We start from the raw sequence: 14,744 nt of genomic DNA on the forward strand, positions 1-14,744 counted from the left end.
CCATTGCTGAAAAACATGAACATACAGAAGCACCAAATTAGGGAAACTGTAGATGGAAGAAATTGGAAAGTTTGTCTTGACGGAAGGCTTTTCTTCCTTGCAGCTATGGATAATGTTAATATTCTGAGTTAAGGAAAAGAACCCGCCCACTTCACAGCCTACAACACCACAAAAAAGTCCAGCTGCATTTTACCCACTGATATGTTATCCTTCACTAAACAAAGTGATTGTGCTTTCTATTCTTCTAAGTACCACATGCAGCATCTGTGGTGCTATTAAAACAGTTTACTGCCAGCAAAGGAAAGCAGTCCACTGATTGATTTATTAAGCTTTCTAGTTATAGCCCATATAAATATATGCCTCCCTTTCAGTCGTTGCTGGCATTGTTAGCTATTACTAAGCAACATTATACAATATGTGATGACATGTTTAAATGGTTCAGTGTTAGAAAAAGGAATGAAACAAAATATTAATAAACTAGAGCAGACCACAGGGATGTACAACAGTTGCTCTCTGATGCTGACCTCATCTAACACCCTGTTACATATTCAGTCCTATTTTCTTCCTGGCTTTCATCCTTAAAAAGCAAACATTCCAGTAATCATTGGGATGACTTTTAGCCAACAGCAGCATTACATCACTTATGTAATTCCTTTTTATGAATCTTTTTTTCCACTATAGCTTGTACCTAGACTTGGTAGTGCTGTATAGCAGAAGCTTAAGGATTAGACCTTAACATGAACTCTCATTGATTTCACTGAGAATCCTGGCAGGATGAAGCTATAGCAAGAGAAAAAACGATAGCATTACAGGCCAAGTTTGATCTCAATTATGCCATTGTAATGCTAGGATTACTTAACAGATAAATTACACTGGTGGAACTGAGATGGGATTCAGTCCACTGCTTAACATCAACCTTATGAATAAAGCTTCTTGCTTCCGGCCAAATTCTGTGCGTGCTGCTTGAACTGACTTGGGCAGGATCCAGAATTTGACACTTAAAAATAGATGGAGATTAATATATTTTTATTTTCATGAATGAGTGCTGTACATCTGAAAATCAGATAAAAAAAAAACAAAACAGCATTTATATAGGAAGAATACTAGTGTCTTTGGACATATTGTGAATTGCATGTATTTAAATCCCATTGGCTAAAATAATGAAAAAAAAAAAGGTTTAAGGTGTCCACTCAACAAATAAACACACTCAAGCAGACCCTTGTACTTGTGACACATTACAAGCCCATCACAAACTTCCTTTTAAACAACAAATTGTTGTCAGACTCCCTTAAATTAATCTTATAGATCTATCTGACTTTGGACAAATCATCCACTTACTAAGACATTTATTAATACTTACATATTCCTTTTTAAGTTATTCTTTTTTTAGGAAGTAATGCATACAAACAGATAAAGTGTGTATCTGAGAATCATCTAAAAATAAAAGTCTGACTTAAGAGAAAGGCATAGTATGTGGGGTTTCTCAGGTGTGTTTTTATGCTTTTCAATCATTCTTGTTATAATTCACAGAATTATTTACCTTTGATTTTGTTATCACATTTGAAATACACAAGATACCACATACATTCATCACACGAGCAAGCAGACAGTCCAACAGACAACCAGGCAGTGAGGTAATGCAAGCGGACACTCCATCAGTTACTCTTCTTTCCAAGCACTGCTCTTTCTCTCTCTTTCCCTGTAACATTTGCTCTGCCCTTGCCGCCTCATTGTGCCCTAATAGCCCAACCTACCCTATATTTTCAGGCTTAGCAAGTCCCTGCCAGGGCAAAAGGCAGCCACCTCCCCACCACTCACAACTCCCAGACATATAGGATGTGGTGTCACCTCTAAAGCAGCTTCCACACCTGGGCTTGAAAACAGCCCACTAGTCTGTTATCCCATTTCTCTTTTCCCAGCTTCATGAATAAATGGACTTAGTAGTCAGAGTATGGATGTGCTGTCTAGGGATATGAAGAAAGTAAGGATCATGGGGAGAGATATTTTAGTATTATTATTAAAACTAATATAATTGGAAGCCATTGACCAACTTAGGGAACACATATCTTTTCCTACAAATGTTCCCTCACCAAAGATGATACAGGAAGATTGCTTGCAATAATTTCAGGAAAAGTGTCTGAACAAGTCTCACATATATTTAGATTCCCTGGAACTGTGGAAACTTGACTCTAATTTATCAATTATTTTATTTATTTAATTTGATAAATTAGAGTAAAATGTCACTTTATTGCTACACTAACACTGTCACAGCTATATAAAAATTTATTTTCTCTATTCCCTCACAAGCAACTCAACCTTTTAACACTGACCCAGAAAGTAAAATGGTATATGCACTGTAAACAAACAAACATAAAAGAATCCTGCAAGATTTAGTTAGGCAAAATGCATGTTATGAATAAGGTTGTCTTAAAAAAAAAAAAAGGCATTTATTTCTGCTAAAAAAATGTCCTCAGTGCAGTACTGCCAATGACACCATTTCAACAGGAAATAAACACACACAGATCCATTTTGATTTGAAGGCAACGGACTGCAACTACACCAGATATGAGAAAATTTAACATTTAGCAGTAAGATTACCCAGCATTCATTTCCAAAGTTACTTCAATATATTAGGAACAGCTGCCAAAAAAACAAACCAAAACAAAACAAACAAAAAAAACAACACTGCTAGAAAAAAGTAGATACAGTGAGAACTCACTGAGCACTTAGTAAGCAATTTCTTTGCAGGAAGTATCCTGATGATTCCCACTTTAGAGGGACTCCCTAATCTTTATTTAGTGATAAGGCCCTTTCCTGACAGAGATGCCAAATCAGGAACTCGGTTCATGTTCACTGAAAGGGCACAGAACTGCAGCCAAATGCTGATAAAACACAAAAGCATCACATCTCTGCTGGCACCAAGCAAGAGATTAACCTCAAAGTCTCTGCCCATCTATGAATCGTCTTTACATTGGCACAATGTCCCCTGGTCAGGATATGGGAGCTCGAGAGCCACACTTTTTTATCCGTGCCACATCACACAGCTGCACGATGATGTAGCATCTGGCTGCCTGGGCTTCGGTTTGGGGCTAAAGTAATTTCTGGAGTGTTTCATCAGATCTTCCTCATGGCTACCAGCTGGCTCCAAATTAAAATTGGGAATAAGAGAGCTGAGGAAAAAAAGATGTTTCTGGATTGTGAAGACACTATGTAGAATTGAAATGACATAGGATGAAGAAAATTCCTCATCCACAGATTGGTATACAGGCTCTGTGCAATACATTCAAATTCTTTGTCAACTGGTCAACATGAAACATCCTTCTGAGCTAGAATGGTTTCCAAATAACAACCTCCATAATCACTTTTAAGGCAATGTTATCCAGTGTACAGATATTCATAAAGTATCCAAAGCCCGAATACTATATGACAAAAGTCAAGGTGCAACATATTCTTTTCTGTCAGCAAAGCATTGCCGTATTAAATGTACCGCTGTCTGATGACATGGTGGAAGAGATGAAAGAGTTCAGCCTTTTCCCAGCTTACAAAGAACACAGCAGTGGCAACACTTGTGTGCTGTGAGAGCACTGCTGATTTTACAGATTAAGGTGCAAAACATGTAAACCTATGCAAGTAAACAGGGATAAAGATCCTCAACTCCTTTCCTTTGTGCTCAGCATCTCTATATTGCTATGTCTCCAAAGAAGGAAAATCCTATAACAAGATGAAACTGAAATGAGGTAGATACTTCACTTTGGTCTTACAGAAAACAGAGTTGCAAAATGTTTTTTGATAGAAATACAAGATGCATTTTTTTCTCATTTATACTGATGCTAAACATTTTCAGATTTTCAAAAATGGCTCAGTACCTTTAATCTGTCAATGGAGCTCCTAAATGGCTCTCTATATACCAATAATTACTCTGGATTCATATAGAAGAGGAATCTGGTCCCTGCTATCTAATCTTAGAGAAACAACAACCAAGAAAAGAAATAAAAATGAAGACAAAGATACCTTAAACACAAACCCTTAGGCTGGCACAAGAGGCCAAAATTTAAGTACGCTGTAGACTGGAATAAGCAGGCTGTTTTGTTTTTCTTTAACAAGATCCAACATTGTCAAATATCTCTATAAGGAGAAGGTGCATGAAAAATTTATTGAAGAAGCACTCTCCATTTTTGCTGGAGTACTCAAATGCTTTTGAGGCACTTAGTGACCTTGTGTTAGCTGAGGTTCATTGATGAAATACAGGCAGCAGCAGCAGGGTGCACAGATAAGTTTGACCTCTCAGCTTTCTTTTAGTCATCAACCTTTCATTTAGGAGTGTTAAAAAGGGCAAAAATTATGAAGCACTAAAAACCACTGTAATCTACAGCTCATGCAATTCCAGACAAGGTCATCTGTGGCATATTTATAAACAAGGTCAGTATTATCCAGACCTCTCTTGAGGTGATTTTACCTTCACTTTTTCATTGCAATCTCTCCATGGTAGCACTCTGCTTAATTCAAGCAGTGGGAAAGCCAGGGAGGCAAGAAGGCATTCCCCCAATTTCAGTATTCAGTGCCTGTGACTGGCTTAATAATTTGAAGTTTCAGGAAACCCACGGAAAACAGAACCGTGTTTCTCAATTCTTACTGAGAAAGAAGCGTCCTGGCAGGATTCCCTGGTATTTTGCCCTTATCCATCGATGTTGTGACCAGCAGATGTCCCTCTTCTCTCAACACAGATGTCTCAGAAATCATTTCTGTTCTATAAAAATCACCATGCCTCTACAGCATGAGACAAGAAAAGCCAGGGCAGTAGACTAGAGATAGTGCAAAAGCCATCCCCTACCTGATCAACTGGAGCACAGATTTGTCAGCTATTGCTACAAACATTCTGTTACAAAAATAAAAGGGCCTCTTCCTACTTCAAGTATTTCATCTGGAAAGCTGAGGCTCACATAAACACTGCATTGCGAGTCGTGTGATGTGTCCAGATCGCTTCCACCCTTCAACAAAGCCTTCCATCCTGGAATGACTTTTCCAGCACTGGAGGGGTCTACTCTGAAAGCATCTGGAAAACTCACTTTGGCTGCTTCATTATGCAGGTTCAGACAAACATAGTAGAGATTTACTCAGTGAAATAGACCTCCTGGCTACAGAGAACCAAAGCTTAAGTTTTCAACTTATTGATACTTCTGTAGCAGCGTAGCCAAGAAAGAACATAAAAAAGCAGAAAGGCAAGCACATCGAAATCACAGACATTTAACCACAGTCTGGCCAGGATATGAAGGTTTCTCTAGAGAACATGGTTTTACTTACTTGGCAAAGGGCTACCTGAACGTGTAAGCAACAGTCATAATTAAGATGGTTATAGTTTAGAAATGTTTATCATGTAGGTTATGAGACATAAGCCATATACTAGCATGACATAGAGAACTGCAGTAGACTTTTAGAGTTACGTTCAAGTATGTTCTGCAGTTTTTTATAGAAAGACTTACCTTGAAACATAAAAACAAAGCAAAGCTATGGGAAAACAGAACCTTCCTGCAACATATCTTTGGGATATTCCTGTGGGAATCTTCTGCTGTCCTCTAGTTGTCCTCCTAGCAGTATGATTTGGGCAAATAATAACTTGTTTCATGGAGAAAAAAAAAACTCAGGGCCAACTGAAAAAAAATATTTTTTTTCTTTTAAGTAAAAAGAGCCATATCCTAGAACAGCAACAAAAAAGATCAATCTGAAGAGCTTCACCTTAAAAAAATGATGGTGGTCCATTTGACCATTTTTTACCAAACATAAATCAATTTAAAAATGAAAAATACTAGTCCAGCTGAAAAGCTGAGATATTTAAGAACATCAAAATGAAATGATTTCAACTGCAGTCATCTTCAATGCCAAATATTATCAGTTGGATAATTAAGCTGGCATTTTGCCTCTATGCTGCTTTTTAGCATGAATAACAAAGTATTTCAGTATGTGCTAGTCATTCTGGTGCCTCACAGGTTAGCCATCAACATGTGATTCAATGTCTCAATAACACAACTGTAGAAAATATCAATTTTCTACCAAGTCCAGCAATGCTATTGTAAAAGATTACTCCCTTCTCCTTCCCTCACTGCCTCCCATCCCAACCTGCTACCAGCAAAAGGGTGTGTGTGAGCACTCCCTGAGTAAGGCTATCTCAAACACTGGTGTGAGCTTCAGCCCTAAAAAGTTGTTAATGAATTAGGAAAATTCACTTCCCTGAAGTGAATTAGGAGTGTTCACAAACTCCTCCAACAGCACAGCAGTGGGAACAGTACTTTCTGGGAGAGATGGTCCTTCTCAGTAGCGCAGCTGAACCTGAGAAAGAACTACTGTCAGGGCAAACTCATGCCTTTATTAAAGAATGCAAAAAGAGCTGACTTGGGATAATTTTTTAAGTTAAAATCCTCAGTGCGTTGCCAAAATGGATGAGCAAAGAAGAAAGTCCAGATTTGAGGTTTTTAAACTGCAACAGCTTCACTGGCCTTTTGCCAACATTGAATAGGCAGCCTATAGTCAGGGTGCCTTCACATCAGCACTATATTACTTCCACTGTAAGGAAATTTGCCTCCAAATACTCGATGGCCCTTTCAAATGTCCTACATTGGGGAAAGCAGATTGTCAGATTAAGTCATAGGCTGTCCACTTAGGAAGAAAAAAAATAAAAAAGCACATGTATGCACACACGTGTGTGTTTTAATTCTAACTCACAATAATCTCTATAACCTGATTTAATCAGGATTCAAAACATTAGATTTTAAATTCCACCTTTTACAGTCACTCCCTACTACCACATTGAAGTTGCTTTAGGAGTGGACCATGACAGCTGCTTGCAATCAGAGACAGAGTACACCCTATTTTGTCGTTGTTTTGTTTTAAGAGTGGAAATGAAAACCAATTTCTCAGCTGAAAACACCAATAAAATTTAAGTAGATAGAATGTAAATACCAGAGTTGGAGCTTGGAGACAAGTGGGAAGATAATAAACACACTCTTTTTGTTGGAATAGTTATCCTTGGAGCTCAGCAATGACTTGGCCAGACCTGCTGAGCACATCACCACAAGAGGCAGAGGAACGTCGGGCTGCCTCAGTGCAGAGATGAGGACAGATCAGTACAGACAGCCCTGCCTGGAGGGAAGGGTTAACTGCTACCCACAGCATCCCTGCCTACCTGCAACAGTGCGGGCACTCCTAAGGGACTGTTCCTACACTCGGTTACTCTGTCTTATACACGTGCCTGAATCTGCTTCCCACTGATCCCATTCCTTATGATATGGATAGCCTGAAGAAGGCAGACACCTGCATTCATTTTCTTCTATGTCATGGTTATGCAGTCCCATTTACAATCCAGCCTTCAATAAGTAACAATTACTTTTTGTCTCATATGAAAGTATGCAGTTTACCTGTCCAACATTTACTTATGGGAAAAAAAAAAGCTTTCCAACATAGGTTATGGTCTCCTAACCCAAGGAGTTGGACTTGATGATCCTTATGGGTCCCTTCCAACTCGGGATATTCTATGATTCTGTGATTATCTACAGAAGCAGAATATCTTTTTGCCCTATTTCTGTCACTCTAAAATAAAGGTTCGGGGCTTTTGCATTTGGATCTGTCACTGAAGTCCCTTGTTTTAAAGCATCCCAATCAGGTGCCAACCAATCCTGATCTTGGTTTATCTGAGGAATGGCTAAAACTTCTGCAGCAAGTAATGCTTACTTTCCTCATGGCAACCAGCGAAAACAGCACACAACTACAGATACATCCCTTACCCAAATCTGGGCTGCTTAAACCACAGTCATTGCCCCTTTTTCTCCAAACTCTTGTCTCTGTCATTTCACAGTAACAGTTTACTTTTTAATGTGGACTATATATCAAGGCCCATTTTAAACTGCAGTAGTAGCTGCATTGCTACCTAATGACATGTAAAGACCTGCTGCTTCTAGAGGAGATTTAGTATGCTCTGGAAGAAAGATGTTTTCTCATGATCAAAACAGGAAGAATCACAAAGGAACACTTCTATCTGCAGATAATTCCTAGAAAATTTTATTGTAGCACAGGTATAGTAGCAAGCTGATGCACTCATCATATATGAAAGACCATCATATTACAGACCAAATGAATTCCCATATGTCCATATCCCCAGCAAAGCTGCAGCTTTAGGTGCAACTTAGAAAGCTCTACATTGTTTTTGACTTGATCTACCTTACCATCTCCCTTGTGTCTCAAACATATTAGATCAGGTGGATCAGCATTGTTGGCAAATTATGGAAAAACTCCCAAATGCAATTCTCTTACAACTACAGGCCTCTTAGAACCCACCCACAAGAAGACCGCAGTATATGACATTTCTGATAAGCATGTTGGTGGTTAATGAAGCAGGACATATTTTAGATGGTATAATCAGCTCATCTATTGTGACAGCATATGTAATTGGTTAACATAGACTTCACAAACCGAATAGTCTAGTACAGTTTACGGAGATTAAAGATGGCTATCAAACTTCACTACACCTTTTTTCTTTCCAGAATAAATCAGAGACATTGTTGGGTTAAGTATAAAAGTGAATGCTGCAAGCATTTCTTTTTCTTTGCCTCTTAAATGTTTGTAAAACATAACCATGGCACATTATTTCCCTGAGAGCCTGCTGAAAATATACACAGTAAAATCCATTTAGTGTGTTCATGTAAGTTATACAAGAACGTCTCCTTTCATGGAGTTTACTCAGTACTCCCAGTGCTTAAAGATGCATGGATCCAAGCAATGAAAAATCAACCAAGTCTGCCAAGGGATTTAATGATGCTGTATTTAACAGGCACTCCATTTTAAAGGAGGGGTTAGCAGGTGTATGTTACTCATCACTATTCAGTATGCATCTCAGAGGCAAAACAAGGTGTAATGTTCCATAAGTATGGACAATCAGAAGAGAAAAGCAAAAAATGTGAATTTTTGAAGTCCCTTGAATCTCTGGATTTAAGCTATTGGCAGTACTCTGGATCAAGCTTCTCAGAGCAGTTTAGAGCAGATAGAGAGAATACCAGGTCTTGGTGGAGCCACAGAACTTTCATTGTAAACTGCAATCTTCAACTTGCAGGAAAGATGACGTGTAAAAAAGCACCATTGTTTTCTTAAGGCTGTTCCACATAAACGGGAAACAGAAAAGAACCTGGGTACACTGGAATCCCCTTAACTGTACAGAATTTTCTTTCCTGCTTTTGTCTTTTCAAATCATATGAACCATATGATACAATTAGGTTATCACCGAACAAAATTTTGGAGGGCTGGGCTCCACTCACCATGGAAATGAAAGTAATTGCACTTCCCTTCAGCATCACTACGTGTTATAAATCCACTGCATAAACTCCACATAACGTGCTGTGCAAGCCTCATGCAGAGACACTAAATAGTTAGGGGGAATGTTGTGTCCTATATGTCTCTCTGCTTTTGATTAATTACCATGCATGTAGAGGATGGGAAAGTCACTATGTCCTTTCACCATAGCATATAGACATTTTACAGAATGCTCCAAATGGATGTTTGTTGTCCTTTTGCAGAGTGTGGTAGCAGGACATTAAAAACAGGTATTTCAGTCAGCGAAGCAGGCTGACTTACTTCAGAAAAACAATCACGTACTGCTGAGGAGCTCTCCTTTTTTTCCTCCCACACACTGTTTAACTGTGAAATACCTTGGCTATTTCTGTGTTTTCCGCTACCATGAAAGTGAAGCTGATGTTCACCAGATCTGTGCCACTGCAAACACACACTATCCGTCCTTCCAACTCATTTTCTGATTTTCCAACGGCCTCAAGTGCAGTTAGTATTTTGGGATCCTGTTAAACAGAATAAACAGCTTGTTACATTTGCAATACTGATGTTATGCAATGCATTATGGTAAAGATGCTATTCGATCTTCATATACAGTAACACCTTTAAACCTTTGCCAATCATATTAAATGAGTGCTTTCACTTAGGATCACTGTGCGTGAACCTAGAAAACAATATATTCTAACAATCATGAGAACATGACCGTAAAAGCTCAGCTGTAAATGAGGTACTTTAAACACATTTCAGAAAGTTAAGTTAGAAATTACGTATATTTTAGTCATGAGAAAAGAAAAATGAATCACTCCAAGAAATGGAAATAGAGAAACAGTATTAACCTCTACGTAAATTATTCCTGTCTAGTTAAGTCTGTAATTACTGAGAGTTATGATCTGTGTGACTTTTTGGCTGTTTCTTAATGATACATCTTACAAGCTGGTATCTCTGCTGAGGGTCAAGAGCTATGAATTTAATGGGCATAAAGAACAAATTACCTATGTAAAGTCAGAGGTGAAGTCTGAAGCATATTGGTATGGTTGGCTGCACATGAAGCATGGGGTTGTCTGCACCACCACTTCTCATGCCCCTTTTCTACAGGGGAAGCATTTTAGTTTATGGAATCCCAAGAGAACTACTAAGAGATGGTTATCTATGGTTAATATAAAAACATTTAGCACTTGAAAGTGGAAATGCAGAGGTCTTAACAGATAGATTTCTTCACAACAAATTTTCTAAACTAAAGGCCTGGAGGAGAGAGGCCCAAATTTAATCTCAGAACATTCTGCTTATGCTTTCTGAAGAATACCATTTAAATTATTTCCAAAGTTTTGGGCTTCTACAGAAGCTGTAGCTAGTCCTTCTGCTGATGTTCTTCAAAATTGCAGACAGTGACCACTGACTCTCTGACCACCTAACTGCACAAACAGGAATGCAAACAAAACTTTCTAGGCTTTTATATCAAGGAAACAAGAAGAAACAACACATCTTGAACATAAAGAACAAACTTTGGAATATGGAATTTTGTTTTTTTCCAGGTTCTTAAAAAATGTATCACAATACAATGTTAGAAAAATAATTAAGAACTCCTAACACATAAGCTTAATGCCTATTGTTCCACTTTCACAGCATTCTGAAAGCTAAGCGCCATACTAAATCAGGGAGACCAGATCACAGAATCTTCCCAGTGCAAACATACCAAATTACTTGAGTTTAAAACTTAAAATTTTAGACTTATTCCAAGAGAAAAGCTGTGTTGGTGGTATTTGTGAGACAAATGAACTCTGTTCTGCATTTCACGTTTTGTTTAAGTATTCTTTGTTTAAAAGAAGAGTATAAATTAGCTATAGAGTACCTTTGGTACAGCTCCAAAACGAACACTGTTGATCAGAGAACATTCTAATACCTGTCCTTCCTGAAATGGGAAAAAAAAAAAAAAAAAGTACAAGTTGAAAGGTCTGCTAGGAAGTGCACCAAAACCAACAGATTTTATTTGCAATCACTGTTCATTAACACTAAACAATATTTCCCTCTTGTTTCTGTTAATTCCCTCTTTAAACACTTCTGTAAAGTCCAAAAGAACAGAACTAAAGGTAGTTTTGTATATAAAGTAACATGATATTTTACATTTTTAAAAACTAGGCAGTTTATAAACCAAGTGCAATAATACGTAATATATATTTTTGACATAACTGTAGTTTACCTTTCCTTCACTTTTCCAGCTCAGAAAAAAGCCAAATTCATCCACTTGAAAGAGACAGTTGCTTTCAAAGACAAAAGATTCCTATACAAAAGAAAATACAGATAATTATTTTAGTCAGTTTGAGAAATGTCATAGATCAATTTATTGCTCAAAAAATAAAAGACTGTTACATTTTTCCCCACGTGCCTTCCTGGGGAATTTGCCATTCCTAAGCAATCAGAAGTGAGAAGGAAGGCTTTTAAAAAATGATCATTTTTAATGATTTGTTTTTTTGCCAACATTTGAAACACTAGGATGCGCTTAGTATTTTCATACTTTGCTTTGCAAGTATAACATTTCTTTTTTAATAAAAGCACCAATTCTTAGCTCAAAAACCTTAATGAAATGGAACTTCAAAAATATTTATTGAAAACTGAATACTTCAAACTATACTCAAACTAAGTTCAAAATTATGTAATTGCCAGCATTACCTTCAGGATCAAATGACCACATTTTATTTTAACATTCAGAAACTGGGAAGCACTTGTATGTTAGACTATGATAGTATGTATGCCACGAGTATTTTTTAGCCAGAGTATCTGGCAAGCAGAATTTGAAGGATATTGATTAGTAGAGAAATCAAGAAAGGATAGCATACCAGAGGGACTAGACAAGGCAAAATATCGGATTAGCTGAATTAAAAAAGAAATTTCCTCCACACACCTCCAGCCCCAATTAATGCATCATAAATTCAGCTAAAATGTAGGATAACACTGTGCAGAATCAATCATTTTCTCAATAAAAAAGGATCCAGGACTTCCTTACTTCCTTAATTGAAATCCAACAAGCATGGGGGCAGGCTACAGCACTGCTTACTGTTTCAGAGATCAAAGTGTTGCTCTGCATTCAGGGCTGAGATACCTTTCTGATATGCCCTGTCTTCCTCTGAGCATATAAGCAAGACCAGCCAGAACATCAGAGGTGTTTCCAGAGTAAAAGGTCTTACATACAGAACAATCTGAATTGAGGTAACAAAACAGGTAAAAACTCCAACGCCTTCAGTCCTTGGAGCACACTTGTAAGTCAGTAACTCTGCCCAGGACAGACTTGTCTCACTGGGTGACTCTGGGGCTGCTCCCCTGCTCAGCCTGGGATGAGGGACTTCATGGGGCAACCACCACTGTCTTTTTGGTGTCTGCCATGGCACAAGGGCCTCAGGTGGGCTGAAGAATACTCACATTCCAGTTAGGTCTTATCCCGACTTGACACCAGGCACAAAGTCAAGCAAGTACCTGGATCCAGAGTTTGGTAATGTCTTTGAGCCCTCCTAGATGGAGGCAGCCAAAGGGGCTATGCTGTGCTTGGGATAATTCTTCCTCTTCCCTGGATACACTCGTTATTGAATGGTGTCTACCACTTCTGGACAATGTTTTTTTTGTCATCAAATGAGATTTACACAACTTAAGGACTGTAGTTTTCCATCCAAGTAGCAAACAACTATGTTAATTTTACAAGCAGGGAACTGAGATAGAAAATAGAAAGTTGCTGTAGCTTAGCCTGAGCCAACACCTCTACAAATAAGTTTCCAGCATGTACTGCTCTGCTCATCTTTCTCCACCACAGCTTCTATTTTCCTGCCTTCACCCTAGCACTCATCCCTCATGAAATGTACTTATTGCCAGACAACTCAGATTTACTAGTTTTACAGCCCTTGGAGTCCTGCAATGTTTCATATAAAAACACAGCTAGCTACCAATCAAAATGAGTGCCTCTTGCATTTTCCAGAGAGATTACTCATACAATAAAAGGCAAGCCGTTTTTTTTTTGTCAGTTATTGCATCCCCGCCTATCAAAAGCTCTTGATGTAACAAAAATGTTTTCACAAAGGTGTTTATGTAAACTGCATTCATGCTGACGTCCCACCCTAGCCTTGACCCTTTTCACTAAATTACTTTTTTTCCTGCAATTTGTCTTCTTGCACTGTAAAGAAAGTACCTACCATCAGACCATGTACTTGCAATTTGACTAGCAACGTTCCTAATCACGTCTGATTTTTTCTTCCCATATTCTGAGACATTCCTCTTCTAGACTCAGACTTCTCAGCAGTCAAATATGATAATGCTTTGCTCAAAATACATTTCTGCCACTTCGTATTTCTGCCAGTTAAGGGACTCCCCCATCAGGAAAAAGATGGATAGAGACACTGCTCCACATTACAGTAACCCTAGATTTTTCTAGACACTCAACGAAACTTGGGCACAAAAAAGACCTCCCATGCTGTACTAGAGCTATTCAGTCACCAAGACCCTCGACCAATATTCCTGAGCCCCAGTTCTACACTGACTTGTCGTGTGACCTCAGTTCACTTGCCATTTATCTTTTTCCCATATGGTCTTTCTGTTAAGGTTGGGGAATTAAGTACAGAACCTCAATTAGAATGAGAAGGCCAGATCTGAAATATTTATCTTGAAAATTGCAAGCCTTACAGTACAGAATTGGATCTTGCTATGCTTGCATAACATGACTAAAGCAACGGTGTTTTTCTCTTAGGTAGGCTATCTACTTACTACCACAACACAATTAAATCATTGCCTATGTATATCATAAATCTGACAATATCAAACAGCTACACCATCTAGTGCTCACTGTTTACAGGCTACAGATCTTAACTTCTGAGTCACTGTTTTCTTACAGCCCTTGATGATTCCTTGTAAATTGCAGATGAAATATACCCAAGTTACCCAAGTGAAAGCCTTTTAATGTTTCCAGAAGAGTCCCTTTCAATAAAACAAACCAGGCTTCCAACTGTACAATAGCAAACCTGGAGTGAACTGTAGCAAAACTTGCAGCAATGTAGATGGCGCTTGTCACATGGATGGACAGAGAAAATTCTGTTCCAAAGGTGGCAAGTAGGATCCCCCTTTCCGTGGAGTTTTGGAAGGCAATAAATTCAGCTGGGAAGACCAAGACTACTGGTTCTACCATTTAACCCCATGTATGCACAGCGTTATCTGTTGGCTAGTCTTCCACGAGTGCATGCTGAGCACACCAACCTACCGTACAAAAGAATTTCATTTCAAGATGTCTTTTTCTCCCTATCACTGCATCAAGGACACGTGTGCCACACTGAGCATTCTTGATTCCACACTGAGATCTGAGCACTTGAACTCTTTTCTGTATCATTCTCACCTAAGGTGCAAGAGAACCACCATGGTCCATAACTCCTCATTTGGATGCTCAC

The 14,744-nt window shown here is 38.4% G+C and overlaps 1 protein-coding gene across 1 annotated transcript in view; it reads right to left on the minus strand.

Moving 5' to 3' along the window:
• PLCB4 (phospholipase C beta 4) overlaps nt 1–14,744 on the minus strand; it is a 126,801-nt gene that overhangs the window by 75,061 nt on the left and 36,996 nt on the right. Inside the window, exons 3-6 of the mRNA XM_080586765.1 lie at nt 11,525–11,605; nt 11,177–11,236; nt 9,680–9,833; nt 6,554–6,605 (exon numbers count right to left, since the gene is read on the minus strand). Of these exons, the coding sequence (XP_080442891.1) occupies nt 6,554–6,605; nt 9,680–9,833; nt 11,177–11,236; nt 11,525–11,605 (347 nt within the window). The remainder of the gene's footprint in view (nt 1–6,553; nt 6,606–9,679; nt 9,834–11,176; nt 11,237–11,524; nt 11,606–14,744) is intronic.

Source organism: Anser brachyrhynchus (assembly GCF_964034855.1).
Source record: "Anser brachyrhynchus genome assembly, chromosome: 3".
Taxonomy (NCBI): Eukaryota; Metazoa; Chordata; class Aves; order Anseriformes; family Anatidae; genus Anser; species Anser brachyrhynchus.